This window comes from Dermacentor albipictus, chromosome 1, assembly GCF_038994185.2.
Source record: "Dermacentor albipictus isolate Rhodes 1998 colony chromosome 1, USDA_Dalb.pri_finalv2, whole genome shotgun sequence".
In the NCBI taxonomy this organism is placed as follows: domain Eukaryota; kingdom Metazoa; phylum Arthropoda; class Arachnida; order Ixodida; family Ixodidae; genus Dermacentor; species Dermacentor albipictus.
In genome coordinates, this window is record NC_091821.1 from 230,979,021 (window position 1) to 230,993,175 (window position 14,155).

Here is a 14,155-nt window from a genome sequence, read left to right on the forward strand (position 1 = left end):
TCACTGAAATTGTGTGGCTGTGGGACAGCAAACAGAAACTGTGAGGGTGCGATTGTTTGCTATATTCATCTGCTTACGCAGTGGAGGCGTGTAGATGCCAGTGGCGCGCTCCTACCACACTGTGTTGAGAACTTGATACTGGCGTGAGAAAGACTGTGCAAAGGCAGTAGGCTTGCACAGTTCTGAATCAAATCGCATGCACAGACAAAGCGACAAAGTCATGTACGACCTGAATGGGTCGCCAATAGGAATCCGTGGCACAGATGCGCTGGTGAATGAAGTGTCACTAGAAATTCTGGGGTGGCTTTACGATTGCGGCGGTAGAGGAGACATATGTCAGTGTATGGCGGTCTATATTGCCGTCACATGTTGGCGCTTGCGTTGCGTCAGTGCACGCTGCAGCAGCGTCAGAAAAGGACACGTGCAAAAGGTAGTATAATGTAAGCTGCAATTTTATTTGACGCTTCATAGAGTGACATGAAAGAAAGAAGACGGCACGTGAAACATCAACCAGTAAGAGAGCTGATACTTGGCACAGTTTCGCTTCGTAACACTTCGCGATTGACTGATTCTTGTTTGCTGACGCTCCTGTAGATATCCAAGATTCAAGCGTCCCATCGTTGGACGCGATGTTTACATATTTTACTCTGAAAAGGTTTTTTGTTTTTGTTCTATGGTCCGGGCGGAACGCCGCACAAACGTGCGCGCACACACACATTCGCAATCACAGCAGGATCTTAGACAACGCGCAAATAACTTAATTAGATATAGGTACTTCTTTCTATCAGGTAGCATCGAATGAGCATCGGAGAATGGAATCACAGATGGAATTTCTGTGGGATCTTAAGCTGTTAACTTCTGTGGCACAACTTCAGTATAGCTTCTTCTTTTTTTTTAGAAACAAAGTAAAAGAATTGATATGTAAACATGTAAAAAATACGTCTAGTGCGATACATATATACCATTGAAATGCCGGCTCTAGAACAATATTTTAAGCTTGCTATCGTTTTGTTCTTTCACACGGTAAATTGTTGAGCTGCTTTCAGGAAACCATTATAGAAAAAAAATTGATAGCAGAGATAGTTCCACGTTTTAAAGTGTCGAGATTCTTTACGTAAACATTCGCTCCGCTATATTGACTACCAAAAGTATCAGTTCTGCCGGCAATTTGCAGTGACCTTGTGGGCAGTTTTATTTCCAATATTTGTTTGTCACGCTAAAAAACAGCAACGATAAGGTTCGAACGGTTAAGTTCCCCCTCTTTCAATGTGCAAAGATAGGTTGTTTCATTAAGATTTTGCTTTTTGCAAGTATAATTATTCATGAACCAACGAGGTTCATCTCTACGTATACAAGCCTTGTGAAAAAAAAAAAGAGAGCTTGCTGGGCCAACATACTGTTACCTTGAAAACTTTTTTTGACGCGGCAGTTATAGTGCGTAAGAATATAAATGCTTTACCACAATGCATGCATGACACACGATCTCGATTTCGAAGTGATGAGGAAAGTTATGTTAGGCTCGTTTTAGCCACAACCATTTGACGTTGATGATGGGGTGGGTGATATCAGCCTGTAGAGTGTGTGCCACGCTCGTCTCAAAATGGCCTCGCTCTATGTGTGACAGCTAAAGTGCATGTGCGCAGCCCCGACGATTCCCGTTTGCTCAGCAAGTGGCATCATGTCCTACTCATGGAGGACTAGTGTTGGAGGTAGGTGATGATATGTTTTCCATCCTATTATCGCCTGACTTGTGGCATCATTTGGCACCGCCGTAAATTTCCATGGCTCTGCTTTGCAGTGTTAGAAATGACAACATTCGAGAAGGCTTTCCTTGTTCCACAGCAGTCACCACTGACATCACTTGTTCTATGTCAAGACGACGAGTACACGAAGGCAATAGCGAACGTTAAAGTTCTGATGCTTAGCTATCACTGGGACACTGTGAGATTAATCTAGTTGGCAGTCTATTGCGAACTTCAATGCAAATAGAAAATTTCTGTCTGGCAATAATAACCGAACTGTGGAAATGATCGCGTTTCGTCAGAAAAGTTATAACCCAGTTGTGGTAGCTGCGTAAGGGTCGTGCTCACATACTCCATCGCAGCCACACAGACTAAGTACACACGACAGCACTTGCAGAAGCAGCGTGCTTTTGTTCGCTGGCACGCACTCGTATTCTTGATAGTCCCAGAAGAGTGCTAAACACGAAGCCCTGATCTGCACGTTTCAATGGCCACTTCAAAGAATCGGGTTTATCAATCGAGGTCAGAGTTTTAATTAGCGCTATCACGTATTAGTACCAACGTTAAGGTAGGAATTTTACAGCACAAAATTTTTGAATCTCCAAAGCTTCATATATCGAGCCTTACACTTACTGCTCCGCTACGGTCAATACCTGGAAACTGTAAAACGCCTCAGCTATGGGACTTTGCAATGCGCTACGACCGCTGATGAATTTAGTGCGGGAAGCAGAGCGCGTTCAGCTTGGCAATGTACGAGTGTAAATGCGGGCTGGCTGACTGCAGTCAGACCTTCGCCTACTGTTGAATGATGCCCGGGGTGACTCTCTGTTTCCCCCTTGAACTATCGGGCTTCCGGGATTTGAACTGCTGACTGATACTGCGAAGCTGCTCTTTTTGGGCCAAGAACTGGGTGCTGTGCTCATAACACGTGAGCAAGCACACATAAATGAACATTAGAAGCCCTCACAATCATTCTTTTTTTTTCTTCTTTTCTCGGAAAACATTCAAAACCTTGTTCAAGTTTTAGTGAGGGATACTGGAGCAGAAGGCCCTCTCACACATAAAATTGAAGATCCGCAGACCCCTTAGGTACCTACTGAGTTCCCCTTTTCAAAAAGGGCCTAGAGCAGTGGTTTCAACGCTGACGGTCATGGCAACCGTATCTCAAACCACCGTTATTCGAAGCCTGTGACGGCGCGGGGAGGCATCGTCGTGCACGCTGAAGCAGCACATGAGAAAATGTCGATTCGCGCTTTTCAGTTAAGACACACGGACTGTTTTTTTGGCCTGTCGGGAACGGTTTGCCGTCGCCCCCAGCGGGTCTCGAGCCCCGCAGGTTACACGTCTGCGGCAGCGTAGCCTAGGCGGCATCCTCGCGGGGCTGCTCGTCGTCCTCGGCCTCGGAGGGGCTCTCGGCGGCCGCGACCTGGCCGGGCAGCAGAGGGTCCAGCGAACCAGCGGTGCTCCAGACGCGCACGGCGGCCACGTGTCCGGCCGGGAAGGTGGCTGGCGACAACCGGCGCTTGGCACCCTGCTCGCGCACGGCCTCGGCCTTGTCCAACGCCGCCTGGCTGGCGGCCATGCGCTTGCACATGGCGCAGGCGCACACCAGGATGCCGAGGCAGAGCACCCCGAAGCTGACGCCCACCACGAGCACAGCGGCGGTCCAGAGCTGCTCGTCCAGCTTGTCGTCGCGCACGATCATCATGACGATGGCAACGCTGGCGCCCGACAGCAGGAAGCCCGACAGTGTGAAGATGCCGGCCGCCGCGTAGCAGGCACGGGTGCCCGGGCTGCTCCCCATGTCGCTGCCTCTCTGCGTTACAACACACAACTGCTGGTCAACCAAATGTTTCCACACGCTACATGAGTTGTATAGACAAAATTACTGCTAGACAAGCAACCGTTTCGCGTTAGCACTGCAGTTCTGGCGATGCGTTCAAAGCTCGTTGCCTAAGCTTCCTTGAGCACTTGCGGACTGTTGCTTTCAATAGGGTACAATAGACAAAAAATGCGGTCAAATAAACGTAGTAAGTGTTAACTGGCCTTCGCTCTCAAAAAAATTAGTTGATATAGGGCAAGTGCTGATTGAACGCAAAATTTTAATTTTGCATTGTCTCCATATGGGCTGCTATTTCCTTTCGCAGGCGAGGCGCTGCCAATTATGTTGGGGTGGATTATTCTATAGTGCATTATTCCAGCCGCGCCTCTCACAAAATGACCTCATTGATGATTCGTCGTAGTTCTGTGCCCAAGTGTCATGCATATGTTATAATGTAGAAGAGCGGACAACTGCAAAGTCACTATTTTGCCTGCAATGACGAGACCTTATAGGCTATAGAGCAGCAAGTTTATGGGCAGTCGGCAATAATTAAGAGAACGGAGTCTTGACAAATGAGATGCCATGACCTCGGGCTCTGTTACTCCCATTTCGACCCACTCTTTGTCATTACGACACGAACAGATATTGAAGAACCCTTCGTCGCATACACGCACACACACACACGCAATGAATCGTTCATAATTCAGTTCATCCCAAGAAGGCATATAGCAAAACAAGCACGGCGTAGAAGACGGGGACACAGAAAGAAAGGCACACAAGGATCTGTCATATAGGCTAGTGCATTCCTAGAAACGCAGCAGTGCTTTTGTGGCGTTGCATGTCACAGACCCACGATGCCACGGTCCCAGGATCTACAGCGAGATCTGTATGTGACTAACTTTTATTTTTTTCGGCGTCCATCAACATAAAAATTCATCATGTGGGCCGATCCTGGTGATAGTGCAGAGAGGCTCCAAACTCAATGGCGCATACCCCTGTGGGCTCGGGAATCTGTAACGCGCCCTTCGGCATCTTCGGGATGGGCCGACGCCTGCTTCACCTTTGGCGCGTGTCGGCCCGGCATTGCACTATCTTCGGGCCGACCCGCGGCGGAGGTGAAGCTATTTGCTTTTCGTTTGAGAGCTTTGACTGTCGTCAGCTTTCGCTGCCATTCCATCTTCACAGAGTGGAATGGTTGTCAATTTTTTTTTCTGTAAAAGGCCCTGCCATCCGATTGCCCTAAAGTTGTCCGAAGGGCAACCTTCTCCTCATCGTATGATGGCCAGTCATACTGTGAACTTCTCTCATTCTCATCACCTTTCAGTACCCTTTCTCCCTTCCTCAGTGCAGGGTGGCCTACGGGGCTCAGCCTGGTTAACCTCCGTGCTTTTCTCTTATCACTTCTCTCTCTCTTCGTCGCATATGGTAGAGGAGTATAAGGTCTATATATGTTATCATTTTCAATTAAAAAGACAACCTGATTCTGGAACACTCACGTGCAGTGACTCTTATAGGTATGTGCACCATTTATGAGGCAGACTGCCGAGCAACTAAGTTCTCTCTCCTCTTACGTTTAAATAACGACATTACGTGCAACGAAAGAGCCATTTCTGATAAATCAGCTTGCAGAAAAAACGGTGGACACGGTTCATACGAAACATCTGTCGCTGCTGTTATCAAAGAGGTTCCAAATGTTTCTTTATTGTTCTTTCACATCACTAGCGTTTTGAAACGCGCAAAACTGAGGGCAAAGGTTATGCATAAATTAGTGTGCAGTGCACTTGTATCCACAATACAATTAAAGAAGTCAGTGGAGAAGAACGTCAACACGCACTATCACTTTACATTCCTCCCTATTTTGATACAATGCGCTAGCCTTCTAGATAAATCATTTAAGAGCGACTCGATCTGTACCCTCCCCAGGAGCTTTAAGGCGATGCACTTTCCTGGCGCCTTACACCCATTGAAGGAAATGCGATGCTGCTGGTACGCACGCAGTATGATTATTATAAGGAAGCGGCAAGTTGGATGAAAAGAAACTTTATTGATTAATTAGGAAGAGAAAGAGGTATGAGGGAAGGGGTAGGGAGGGAGGGAGCGGGCGGGTGGGTCTTTATTCTACGACACCAATGATTCTGGCTATTCAGGCTATGGGATTCAGGCCCCGAATGCTGATGGCTCCCTGTTCTTGAACCATTGAACACACACACACACACACACGCACACACACACACGCACACGCACACGCGCACACACACACACACGCACACGCACACGCGCGCGCGCACACACACACACACACACACACACACACACACACACACGCGCGCACGCACGCACGCACGCACGCGCGCACGCACGCACGCGCGCACACACACACACACACACACACACACACACACACGCACGCACGCACGCACGCACGCACACACGCACACACACACACACAGACACACACACACACACACACACACACACACACACACACACACACACACACACACACACACACACACACACACACACACACACACTGAGCAACCACGGCGGGTGTTTTGAGCGAACCAATCTAACAAGCATGTTATATCGTCTTGCATAACACGAGCTCCTTCGTTGCAGTTTTTCGTCGATCATGCAAGAGCTGTATCGTCTGCGTAGGGATATATTTTTGATTTACGCGTAACTGGTAGTCTGGCAAGGTCGTTATTGAAAATAGTAAATAAAAATGGCTTGGGCGCTCCACATTTAATAGATATCTTTTATTAAACTTACGATTTATTTTTGCACATTGCATGCGTTCGTTTAGGTAGTTAAGGAAAATTGACAGGTAGGGACCTCTAGATCCAAAGCTGTGCAATATATGTAATACCAGCTGGCGATTAATTTTTTCGAATGCTTTCTTCAATCTACAAATATGGTACGTGAGGACTAAATTATTGCTGTCGATTTCCCAACAGCTTAAGTTATTAAAATCTTCGAACGAGCGTATAATGCTCAGCCCGCTGAGAAATCAACACTGCGCAGCATTGCACTTCGTGCAAACTGAGATCATGTTAGGATGGACGATCTCTTCCATATTGCTGGCTAGCGAATCGACCCATGATTGCACAGATTCAGAAAGCTGACTACCAATCAGCGCTTCTTATTCCCTTGACAAGACTATTGAAGGTCACATTAGCCTTCTATCATTTGATGTGCGTCATCTCCAGCGGTGGTGAACAGAAGAACGCCAGCTACAAAAAGAAGGCTTTCGAGATATTTCCGTTTGATCGTCACATACAATTCCTGCCGACCTGATATCTCGAATACTTCTTCGAAGCATGCAGTGATGCGAAATTCACGTGGTAGTTGCCAAACCCTGTTCTGGCGAGTCGTTTCATCGCTCACTAGGCTTTCGAAATTCGGTACAACGAAAATCGCACTTCAGGTGTCATAAAAATCCCGCCATGTGAAACGACCTTAACCCAACGCTCTGTGTTTAGTCTATCTATGTGAGACGACTTTACATTCTAGTGTGTTTAATGTGATCCACGCGTTGAGTTGTTTTAAGTGCATTTACGTGAGTTGACATTACATGCCAGCGTGTTTTAATTGATATTTGTCGCGAGCTTCTTTTGCGTGCATTTATGTCACTTGACTTTCTTTTGACTATGTAGTGCTTCTTATCTTTCTTTTGTTCATTGTAGGCCAAACAAAAATTAAATTCTGGGATTTTAGGTGCCAAAACCACGATGGTATTATGGGGAACGCCGTAGTTGGGACTCCGGGCTAATTTCGACCAGCTGGGGTTCTTGAACGTGCACCCAATGCAGGGTACACGGGCGTTCTTGCACTTCACCCCCATAGAAATGCGGCCGCACCGCGGCCGGGATTTGATCACGAACCTTGTGCTTAGCAGTGCAACATGCAACATAGCCGCTAAGCCACCGCGGCGTGCCATTATCAGCCTGTACCCCTTCCATTTAAACGGAGTAGCTGGCAAGGCACCAGCATTTCCTAAATATCATATACTACAACAAAGCTACACTGGCTGTCAGCCATGCGCTTTTTTTTTTTCTAGATTCAGGTCCCACTCCAAGCCTGAAAAAATATAATGGGTCTGATGGGTTTCTAACCGAAGACCTCGAGTACAGGAATCCGATACTCAACGCCTTCTCCACCACCATAGCGCACCTCAAGAAGTGTACACTACTCGCCTCTATGTCCAAGGCTATATATACATCGGTCATGTAACTTAAAAATTACGTCATCGTCGCGTGCAAAAAAGGGTATGACAGCCTGCCAATATAGGGCGCTCCAATTCTCCAAAACCTTTTCTCTGCAACTATTCACAGCTTTATAGATGAAGGTTGTCCTAAACTAGACAGATAATGGTACATACATGGACTCTCGCCATGAATGGCACAGCTTATATTTGAATATGTTGTAGATGTAGTAAGACAGAATCAGGGGACCGAAGATAAGCGTTTATGTTGCTCACAGTGACATTGCCCCTACCAGACTGTTCATGGGAAGTGGACTCTTCGAGGGTAAAGAAGGCCGTTACGTCGTTCTGTTTACTTAATGTAAACAGAGAACGATGCAACCGCCCTCTTTCGTAACGGCCCGCTACGTAACGACGTAGCGGCGTCCAGGGAAACGTAACTACGCACTGGATTGGAGCCGTCTGCTGCTGCACGAGGACATAGTATTTCACAGCCGTGGTCCACTCCGACATGAACACTGAGGAGCCATGGAACATATCGGACTACACCCACAATGTTGGAACGCAAGCACGATGCAGCTCTGCCGCAGCTTACACAGCCTGCATGCGTGGCTTTCGGATTTGTGAGTGAAAAACAAAGAACTGTTCGCTGTTGTCGACTACGAGACACCTTTCATGCTCTCTTAAGTGCTTGCCTTACTCAAGTTGCGACAGTTCTTCGAATGCATACTTTTTTCCTTATTGCAACGCAAAAAGAGCAGCACAGTCCCCATTAAAGGTGACGAAGTCTGCCCTCCTTCCTTTACTGTCACTTTTTTTTTCTCCAGACAGTCAATATAAAAAAAAAGAATGCGATCGGGAGGGCTGAACACACCACTTCCACCTTGAATCATGAAGGGATTAAAGGACGGCCGTCCATTTTATGTCACTTCGTTCGCAGTAAAGCAGCAACATCATTTTTTCCAGTCGGGAAGCATTACAAAAGTCAGTATCAAAAATTTTAGCCGTGCGTACTCAACCGAGTGGCAAAACTCGGTTGAATATAGGCATACCAGTGAAGAAGTCTGCGTGCTGAAACGGGGCAAATAGAACTTTTTCATCCTTCGAGGTCAGCAGTCACATTGACGAACAGCCTGGTCAGGAAGTCGAGATGCTCAGCGGCGGATGGCAACGGGGACCTGCTGGCAGATGAGGTCGTTGTGATGGTCGTCGACCAGCTCCCAAATGATGTTGAGCGAGATGGCCGGGTACAAGGATATGACGGGAAACGAGCCGCGATAGGTGTAATTGCCCTGGGGTTTGATTGGGCACGCCACGCCACTCTGGCAGGCATACGGCTGCGGCAGCAGAAACGGAAGGGGCACATCGAAGAGCACACCGTGCACCCTCACGATGACGCGTTTGCTGGCCACCTTGGAGTTGAAGGCGATGGTCACGTTGGCCACGGTTCCTTTCTTAAGGACGCAAGTGTCGGGTTGCTTGCAGCCGTCGACGTGGAAGTTGACGATAGTGCCATCCGGCGAGGCGCACTGCGGCCAGTCGCCCAAAGCGCACGCGACTGACGACAGCGTCAGGGCGGCGAGCAACAGCTGGCAGCGCGACCTCATTGTTTGTGCGAGAGGGGCCTCACGGCGAACTGAGCAGCTCAGCACTCGGCATCCCCGTCCCTTTTTGGTGACATTGACTCGTCACGTGATGACGACGCAAAGAGGGGGAGGTAGCCCTGCGTGGCTCCTGCATCCTGCGAGCCTTTCCCCTCCATTCTGTCCTCGCCCCCTTCCCCCCGTCGTCATTGGCATGCGCATATTATCAGGCGTCACCTAATGGGCGGTAGGCGCTCGTCGGCAGATTACTGTGGTGAAAGGCCTCTTTGTCTCTCGACAGATAGATGTTTATCATTTTTATCGCCTGACCAAGGCTGTCGGGGAGTGATAGGAAGCCAAGTGCAGCGTAGCTATGCAGCAAGAATGTACAAAGCGATGAAGGTTTTTATTGTTATTTATTATTATTCCCAAAACCTTCGGTATATAGCAGCGAGCAGTGGCTCACAAACTTAGCATGACAATGCCTAGGTCGGCGAAGTTGTGCTTTACGGCGGCCTTGACAACTACGCTCCTGAAGCAAAATTGTTTTCGCATCAGATGCAGCAGACTCGGCCGCGATAACCTAAAACTATTTCACTCTATTTTTATTCCTAATTCGGCATTAGCCCTCCGTGATGGTCAGTTTTTTCGGGCTGTGCCCATATGGATGCGGCCACAAAAAATTCGGCCAATCACGAAGGCTAATGGCGGATTTAGAACGAAAGAGTGCAGTAGATTTACATTATTCCATCCCTGAAGTCGCCGATACAAGGAAGGTATATTAAAAACGGCTCTTTGTGTCGACGTTCTCAACCTAGCGGAAGGGTTTAGCGATGCGAGTTCTCGATTCCCTAGTTCAGTCTGCGTAGAGTGACTTTTATTCAAAACAAGAGTTTAAATAACACTGCAGAAGAGTACGCATTTGTGCTGGTTGGTTCATGATTACGAGTAGTAAACAGCGCTAAACAACAGGACGAAGAGAGGGACATCGACCACCGCGCAAACTAACAACCAAGTGTCTTCATTCTTTCAGTCAGCATATATATACACTCTACCACTATCTCAAAGCACTGAAGCAACAGAATTCAGCATGCGCAGGGGCAATAAGTTACAGTCAATGAGATAGGAAGGCTATCTTCTTCGGAAGGAGAGAAATGGAGGGGAGGCTTACACATGCTTCGCAGGTATTATGAATGTGGAAAGATTCGGATATAAGACGTGCGTGGTCATCGCGGTATTTTGACAAATAGGTCACATCTTTAAAAGACGGCTTGCTGCCGCATTCATTGAAATGCAGTGATAATTGAATATCTCTAGTATGTTTTTCAACTTTGAGCATTCGCGCATGCGGTCATTGATGCACCGGCCCGTTTGACCGATATAGAAACGCTTGCATAGAAGAGGAATTTTATAAACCACACAGTCACAACATTCAACAACAAACCTCTGCCTGTGCTGCTTTCTACAACTTTTTTTGTTGTTCTTGGTCACCCGACTGACTTGGTGGCACAGGCTACCTAACTTAATTCTGGCAGTGAACAGCAACCTAACGCTTGCTCTGCTGACAACCTTTTTGAGATTATGCGCAACCTGGTGCCCATTATGGGATAACCGCAACCGTTTGCCGTGAGCGATTCTCAGATTGAGCAGCAGTCGATTGCTTTCTTTTAAGGCTTGTTGGGAGGCTTTCAGCGATGCTAGTTAGAAGCGGTAACGGGAAACCTGCTAGCTTCAGCCAGGCTTTATGCAGTTGCAAGCTTGCATCTACTTGGTGGTCACAAGACCTGATGAGGGCGGCATTAACGCAAGATCTTACAATACCGCGCTTTACTATCTTTCAGTGCGCGGAGGAAAAGGGAAGAAGGCTCTTATGAGACCGAGGAGCATAACCCCAACATACATGATTGCTTGAGAACGAGAGCTCTAAGTCTAAGAAACGCAGCTTATTGTCTGACGCATGCTCCGTTGTCAATTCAAAAGAATCTAAAAGTGTGCGGAACACGTCGTATATTATAGCAGTAGCAGGCTGCGCGTCAGGAGTGTTAGTATTATAAAAAAATTAAAAAGTCATCAACGTATCGCATCACTCCTACAGTGCTCGTATGGCTGAGCTTAGTTTTAAGATTGCGGTAATAGCTGGCCAATAAAACGTTCACTTAGAACAGGGGCAATACATGAACCGATGCACACACCTTCCTTTTGTATAAAAAGCTTATCCTCCATGGTGATGAAAGTGGCAAGCATGTAAAATCTTGAGAGCCCTAAAACCTGTCGACATTGATACCACATGCATTCTGAAAGTTAAGAACACTGTATTTGTCAATGCAAAAGCCAACTTCGATGCATACATTTCCTTCTTATTATCAGTCAGCATATATATGCGGACTTAGCGAGCTATCGAGCGAGCGAGAGAGAGAGAAAGAGAGAGAGAGAGAGAGAGAGATTAAATGATGGGGTTTTACGTGCCAAAACCATTTTCTGATTATGAGGCACGCCGTAGTGCAGGCACGTAGTGGAGATTAGGAGGCACGCCGTAGATACGCACGCACGCACGTCCACGTATGGGGAGAGCTTAACGCTTGCTTCACCCACGCCGCGGGTCCGCCCGGCATTGCACTTCCTTCGGGATCGGCCCACGCATGGGGGGTGCTTAACGCCTGCTTCACCTCCGCCGCGGGTCGGCCCGATATTGCACTATCTTCGGGCCGACCCGCGGCGGAGGTGAAGCTATTTGCTTTTCGTTTTGGAGCTTTGACTGTCGTCAGCTTTCGATGACATTCCATCTTCACAGAGTGGAATGGTCGTCAATTTTTTTTTTCTGTAAAAGGCCCTGCCATCCGATTGCCCTAAAGTTGTCCGAAGGGCAAACTTCTCTTTGTATGATGGCCAGTCATACTGTTAACTTCTCTCATGCTCATCATCTTTCAGTACCCTTTCTCCCTTTCTCAGTGCAGGGTGGCCTACGGGGCTCAGCCTGGTTAGCCTCCGTGCTTTTCTCTTATCACTTCTCTCTCTCTCTTCGTCGCATATGGTAGAGGAGTATGAGGTCTGTATATGTTATCATTTTCAATTAAAAAGACAACCTGATTCTGGAACACTCACGTGCAGTGACTCTTATCGGTATGTGCACCATTTGAGAGGCAGACTGCCGAGAAACTTAAGTTATCTCTCCTCTTACGTTTAAATAACGACATTACGTGCAACGGAAGAGCCACTTCTGATAAATCAGCTTGCAGAAAAAACGCTGGATACGATTCATACGAAACATCTGTCGCTGCTGTTATCAAAGAGGTTCCAATTGTTTTTTTTTATTGTTCTCTTATATCACTAGCGTTTTGAAACGCTCAAATCTGAGGGCAAAGGTTATGTATAAATTAGTGTGCAGTGCACTTGCATCCACAATACAATTAAAGAAGTTGTCAGTGGAGCAGAATGTCAACACGCACTACCGCTTTACATTCCTTCCTATTTTGATACAATGCGCTAGCCTTCTAGATAAATTTTCGAAGAGCGACTCGAACTATATACCCTCACCATTAGCTTCAAGGGGATGCCCTTTCCTGGCGCCTTACACCCATTGAAGGAAATGTGATGCTGCTGTCGCATACATGTCAACCAGGTTGTAGAGTATGGTGATTATAAGGAAGCAGCAGGTTGGATGAAAAGAAACCTTATTGATTTATCAGGAAGACAAAGAGGTATAAGGGAAGGGGTAGGAAGGGAGGGAGCGGGTAGTTGGGTCTCTATTGTAGGACACCAATGGGATTCTGGCTGCCCGCTCCGCCTAATTCGAGAGGTCGAGAATGCTGATGGCTCCCTGTTCTTGAACCATTGAACGCACACACGCACGCACGCACGCACACGTACACACAACTCAAACGATTATGAAGTGATGGAATCAGCTCGTCTATTTGCAAAATGAACGCAGGAAATGCACTTCTGCCCACTGTCGATGCTGGTTCCTCTTTGTAACTGTTATGTAATAATACATCAGATAGACTTCGAGTTTTCAGAAGAAGTTATTACCGAATTCTAGGGGATGTTATGTAACATTTGAACAATCAAAAGACAATACATGCAAATAAAACAATCTATCGTCATGACGGTCGTATATTAAATAGATTACAGGACGAAAGCGTCTCCGATGCATTCTCCAATTACCCCTGTCTTGCATCAGCCGACTACATTATACGCCTGCAAACTTTCTAATTTCATCACACCACCTAATCCTCCGCCACCCTCGACTGCGTCTACCTAATCTTGGCGGCCATTCAACTACTCTAGCAGGCCACCAGCTTTCTGCTCTGCGTATTACTTGGCCTGCCCAACTCCACTAATTCCTCTTAATCTCAACTAGAATGTCGGCTGCACTCGTCGGCTCTCTAATCCGTACCGCCGTCTTGCGGTCTCTCATACTCCGTCTCATACATGACAGGCAACGCTACGAATACTTGAGAGACTTGTCTCACTGCTTGTATTCGCGACCAAGAAATAGTGCGTCACGTATGATATATATATATATATATATATATATATATATATATATATATATATATATATATATATATATATATATATATATATATATATATATATATATATATATACGACGAGCGAACACCGTGCACCGCTTGCTCTGGCCACCGGAGCGTACGTCGCGTACCGGAAGAACAAAGGTACACACATAACACACGATTTTAAGTAACCTTAGATCTACACGTCGCAGTTGAAAAACGACTGCAGTGCGAAACGCGTGGAGTGAGACGTCTATACCCACACAGGCGCTTTCCATAGCGCTGCCTTA

At 47.0% G+C, this 14,155-nt stretch overlaps 1 protein-coding gene and 1 pseudogene across 7 annotated transcripts in view; both read right to left on the reverse strand.

The window, feature by feature from the left end:
• Positions 1-434: 434 nt before the first annotated feature.
• The window catches only part of LOC139054287 (uncharacterized), a 358,119-nt gene continuing 344,398 nt past the window's right edge, over positions 435-14,155 (reverse strand). For 6 of the 7 annotated variants that reach the window (XM_070531043.1, XM_070531045.1, XM_070531042.1 and 3 more), the window contains one exon: positions 435-3,558. In XM_070531043.1, coding sequence (XP_070387144.1) covers positions 3,103-3,546 — 444 coding nt within the window. In that variant the 5' untranslated portion in view covers positions 3,547-3,558 and the 3' untranslated portion in view covers positions 435-3,102. Of the gene's footprint in view, positions 3,559-8,820; positions 8,932-14,155 lie in introns of those variants that run through there. The other variant, XM_070531041.1, reaches the window with a different exon arrangement.
• On the reverse strand, positions 8,923-9,420 carry LOC139054288 (NPC intracellular cholesterol transporter 2 pseudogene; annotated as a pseudogene).